Raw genomic sequence first — 5,573 nt, 5'->3', positions numbered from 1 at the left:
GTAGAATTTCTGGACTTCCTCTGGAATTTATTGATCATGTCAGACACAATTATGTTTAATCTTGAGAATGTTAAAACCATAAATCAGAATTTAGGTACCAATTGATACTGATTACTTCATAAGGATTTAAAAATACTTCATGAGGAAGGCAAGAAATTATATAAAATTAAACAAAGGAATGTACATCCTCTCTAATTGAAAGAAAATTCCAAGGATAAGCACAATAGTTTACAACTTTACATAGCTGAACCAGTACATGTCAAGTCCTTAAAAATTAGAGGCGGATTTAGGGTTTGCTTCTTTTGATTAATTCAACTAAACTCATGACTTTAGGCTCGCGCTATTTATAAAGATCTAAAAAGAATGTATATATATACAATAAAATCATATCTATTTTAAACCCACGGACTCTTGATCCTTGATATGCCTCTGCCAAAAATTCATACTAAATTTTCTTGATTTTCTCTTTTAGTAACTTAGAAGGCTATTTTCAATTGTCCATAACTCTCTTGAGGGCTCTTAATTGTTGGTTTCTTAATTCTCTATAAGCAGCTAGCCATTGAGTTTCCTTTATAAATCGTTCTTCTTTTTTCTTTTCTTTTTTTTGCTGAATATAATTTGTTCTTTAGAAATACATCTTTTAATTAATTGGCAACTTGCTTTGATTGGAGATTTCCAAGTGATTTCTTTAGTATTTTCTAGGATTATATTAAAGATAATCTTGCAGTTTTATAGTATATATTTTGTTGTTAAAATGTCGGCGTCATGGTCACCACCCTGACTATCAAAATCACTATTCAATATAAACACAAGAATTAAGAAGAAGTAATTAAAAACCGAGGAAATAATCAAAACGATTGTGACAAAGAGTGGACTCGTGTGAGGAATTTACGTGTGTGCACATGGAGGGGTCTTCTATTTGCAATCCTTTCTGAAATTTTAACTGAAAATGACAAGCACTAATTAGTTTCAAAAACAATTATATTCCTACTTAGTTGGCTTGTTGCACTAAACTTTTCCTCCTAAATGCTAGACTTATGTTTTAAGTAACGTGTCATAAGTTTATTTGCATAGCATTTTCATGATAATGCAGTACTTGAATGAGATGGAAGCTAAGTGTTTTATAAGTTCTTAATTGATTAGTTTTTTCAAGGAAATAACCTACATTTTGAATAAATTACAATCATGTTTTTTTGGCATACTGCCCTTTTAAGTTTGGTTCAAAAGATAATGTCACATTCATATATTCAAAAACCAATTTAACTATAAAAATCTCATTTGCATTTTTAGTGAGATGATATATACAAGCCACACAAATATCTAATAAAGTTTGTTTTAGATCACAATTTTTTTTAAAATCTCTTTTTCTTGAACTCCCCAACAGATTAAACTGTACCGCAGTTGAGATGAAGGGATTAGTAGTTATTTTTCGAGTAGATTGCTATAAAGAAATATTACAATATAAAAAAAGTCATGTTAACTGGATTAATGAAGAAGAATCAACTACTGAACTCATATTATATAGATAAAGGGAACCATCCTTGTTTTTTTATTGGCACCATTAACGAAGTCCTTATTATAGTCGTTGGTCTGTCTTAAATTTCTAAACCTATGATTGCCCTAGCATTCACCCTATCAACTTTAAATATCATAGAGCTAAAGTATTTTCTTACTATAGTTAGGCACCTATTACTTTATTATCTTCTTTTTAATTATTTTTCCTTTGAACTACTTAGAGCATATAGTTTGAATTTTAGATATACCTTAAAGGGTTTAACTTCCACTTATCTATTTATCTAGAGTGTAAAATAATTATTGAAAAACTATTCATAATAAACGAGATCAGTGGTCTAGGTCGAGAATAGACAAATTCTATTGCAATCTGTCAAAATACACTGATATCAGGGGCAGAGGGAGAGTGTAACTGCCGACTATGGTTCGACCAAATTCGGTCAAATTTAGTAGTTTTGGTTTAAACTGTGGATTTGTCTTAAAACCCATAGAATATGTGTAGATTATTTATTTAAAATTCAGTTATAAATTTAAAAATTAGATTCAAATTTCATAAATTTCAAATCCTAACTTCGCCTCTATAGATATTGTAAAAATTTCTTAGATTATAATGTATACCAATTGAACGGAGTAACACTAATAGCCTGTTTGGCCAAGCTTCTAAAAACAACTTATTTTAAAAGGTACTTTTTTTAAAAGTACTTTTTAAAAAAGCACTTTTAGCTAAAAGCAGTTTTTGTTTGGCCAATTAATTTAAAAAGTACTTTTGAGCAGCAGTTAGTGTTTCGCCAAGCGTTTAAAAAGTGCTTCTATGTGTATTTTTCTCAAAAGCACTTTTCAAAAAAGTGTTTTTGGGCAAAAGCGATTTTTTTAACTTCTGAAAAACTGCTTCTGTTACTCTCCAAAAGCACTTATTTTCTCCCCAAAGCTTGGCTAAACACCCCACTTTTTTAAAATAAGTACTTATTAAAAAAATAAGTACTTTTGTGGGGAAATTTTGGAAGCACACATAAGAGTATGCCGCAACTTCTGGTATTAATTAAGGTTGAAGGGCAATTAATTCTGCTAATCGATCATATTGAATTTGAAACCATTGTCTTTAGTTGGTTGTATTCCTTGGCTATAGTTTTCATTACAAGCACCTCATATTCTCCTCCGAAAATAATGACATTAATTAGATCATAAGGACCAATTTAGCAAGTGGTTACATCCATAAAGCTCACAAAAGGCATGAATTTGGCAACGACTAATTCGAAAAATTTGGAAGATTCTGAATTAGAATTCATGTAAAGTTAACTATTTTTTTTCACAAGCTTCTTGTGATCGCAACTTAACCAGCAAGTTGAACCTATTCTAAATAACTCTTAAATCAAGACTTTGTCACAGAGATGCGGATGCTATGATGAGTATGTGATCATATAAAATTAGATAAAATTTAAATTTATCATATTCGACATAAGGTACAAGTAGCACATATTGATAGATGACAAAATGAGATCGAGGACACTTGAAATGGCGTAGCGATTTCCTGTATCGACCTCTAGATGCAACAGTCTGTAGGTACGCAACCATATATATTGATGAGTGAAGGGAATGACGAGATAGACTTAAAATCACAAGAAATTGTCTCAAAAAAACCTACAATTTCTTGAAATCAATCAAGACTTAGCAAAAAATAGAACACAATAAAAGAAAAAAACGATACATATATAGGTAAGGCGATTAATATAATTGGGAGTATGTTAGTCATATTATATACCCTTATTTTTTATCCTATACTTTATAGGAGTCGTCTGCTCTATTAAAGATTCGTATGAGTTACACCATTAGAAAATATAGAGAATGTTTAATCTTTCATGTTTTTGAATAATATGTAGGTCTAAAATGAATTTAATGAGAATATGATTGGTAAGGATTATATAATCAACCCAACTTGTTTAGGAATAAGGCATAAAATAAGTAAACATTGAATGCAAATCTTTCTCAACCAACTGAATCTTTTAGCAAGAAATATGGAAAACTAACAATTTACCACAATAGAGTTTTAATTTTTGTCAATCAAACGTGATTTTAGATCTTCTGTCATTAGCAGATTTCCCAAAATACAAAACATTACAAATAGCACCTATAAACTTTAATGCTATACTGCTCCCCAAATACTTGTGTAAGAGAAAAAGAAGCTCTATTTACATTTTTGCTTCTTTTTTCCCTTTTGTGACAAATGATAACGGAGCGAGCGACCCAATCTTACATTTTACAGTTCATATACCATATTTTTTACAGTACCAAAGATAGAAGAACTTTTGCATGAATATCACCCATGGTTGTTGACTATCATGGACCAAGGTACCAAGCAAAGCCCCTTCTTCTTCAATTCTATATAACCGTTCTTGTTTTTTCCATCAAAATATGTGTTGTTTCTCTCAGCTTCCATTTCTTGGAATTGTCTAGAGCCACCTTCATTTTCCTATACAATGATCAAACAACCAAAAAGTTGCAATTTAGATATTGTTGATCAAGTATTTTTTTTTAATCCTTTCAAACAGAATAATATAAGTGGAAAATATTGGAATCTTGAAAAATAGGAAACTACAAATTACCATGAAATATCCACTGATATTTTCTGTTCTGTTATTGATGTCCATCTGCTTAAAACTGCTTACCTGTTAATAACAAAGCAAGAGATATGTCAATACAAAGTACTGTTGATTAGATACAAAGTCGTGTATGGAGCTAGAATTTTCATTAAAAGATTCAAATATTCATTATATACACACAAGAAATTAATTTAACTCTATATATATAGTGTAATATTCCGACAAGGGAGTTTGGATGAAGCTGGGAGTTTCATCCTAATATTGACTTGACCTAAAATGCTATATTTTCCAAACCAAGTTGTGTACCATCCGATTTGCATTCCTTACTACTCTAGCATTAGTATGTTCCTTGATTTCGTAAGGGCAATCTATCTTGATGACAATCATTCGATGTCCGCTCGTTCTACCCTCTTCAATCCCCAATATTGAACAACATGATCTTTGACATATCAACGACGACAACATATTCAGTGCAATCCCACAAGTGAGGTATGAAGAGGGCAGGGATGTATGCAGACCTTATCCATACTTTTGTGAGGTGGAGAGGTTGTTTGACTTGTTTTGATAGAATCAGACTCAGGATTGTAAGAGAATAAACAACAAAATAGCAAAGATACATACAAATGATCTTTGACCTATCACTTTTTCAAATTGGTCGATTTGATACTAAGTATTCTTTCATCTTTATGTTTTCACTAATACCTAATCGATAACAAACCTAAATGGCTTTGGCTCCGCTACGGATTCAAACCAAAAAAAACAAGAATATGATATAAAAGAAAAATAAGGAGAAAGTTTTTGGTCATGACCTTTGGACTATTGACAGGTGAGCTAGCAGTGTCTTCCAAATCAGGATCAGAAATTTTCTTGTTTCTTTGTTTCTTCAAATTCAGTCTCTTAAGAAATGGTGAGCCACCCATTGGAGAATGAGAATTTTTCCATGCAGCATGAGAAGCAGCATCAGATAACAAAGAAGGGCTGCCAAAACTATCATTTTCAGAATTACATGAACTATAGTTTTCCCTTTGGTTCATTGAAAAATCCTCCAAATATGTGGTCCATCCACTCTCTTCAGGTGCATCATGATTTGTTGCTTCCTTACAATCCATCTCAAAATTATTCACAGATGAATTCCTTGGACCATCCATTAATTTTTCTTGAAGTTGTTTGAGGGATATATTCATTCATTTTTATTTGTAGGGACTCTATATAAATAAGGAAAAATAGGAAACAAAAGATAAGTGGGGCCCATGATGTGGAATCTTGTTGTCGGGCCAGGCGGGGGAAGCTGAGGAAGTTAAAATCAATATCTCTAATTGACATGAGACGTGCAGAGAGGAAAAAAATAATTCAAGGGGGATATAGGATATTGGTTGACCTTTGTTGTTTAAATGATATGTACCCTGCCTGCCAATTTATAAGATTGTTTTTTTAAATTATAAAAAAATTGATATTTTTATGTTT

General features: G+C 31.4%; 1 protein-coding gene across 1 annotated transcript; it reads right to left on the bottom strand.

Moving 5' to 3' along the window:
- Positions 1 to 3,481: 3,481 nt before the first annotated feature.
- LOC132642343 (vascular-related unknown protein 1-like) lies at positions 3,482 to 5,303 on the bottom strand. Its single transcript, XM_060359575.1, has 3 exons — positions 4,919 to 5,303; positions 4,113 to 4,175; positions 3,482 to 3,979 (listed from the first exon to the last, which is right to left on the bottom strand). The coding sequence occupies exons 1-3, from the start codon at positions 5,291 to 5,293 to the stop codon at positions 3,827 to 3,829; spliced, it is 591 nt and encodes a 196-aa protein (XP_060215558.1). The 5' UTR covers positions 5,294 to 5,303; the 3' UTR covers positions 3,482 to 3,826.
- Between the last annotated feature and the right edge of the window lie 270 nt (positions 5,304 to 5,573).

The sequence above is a fragment of the Lycium barbarum genome, chromosome 5, assembly GCF_019175385.1.
Source record: "Lycium barbarum isolate Lr01 chromosome 5, ASM1917538v2, whole genome shotgun sequence".
NCBI classification, from domain to species: Eukaryota; Viridiplantae; Streptophyta; class Magnoliopsida; order Solanales; family Solanaceae; genus Lycium; species Lycium barbarum.
Note: the sequence above shows the minus strand (reverse complement) of the source record. Positions and strands in the feature narration are given on the sequence as shown.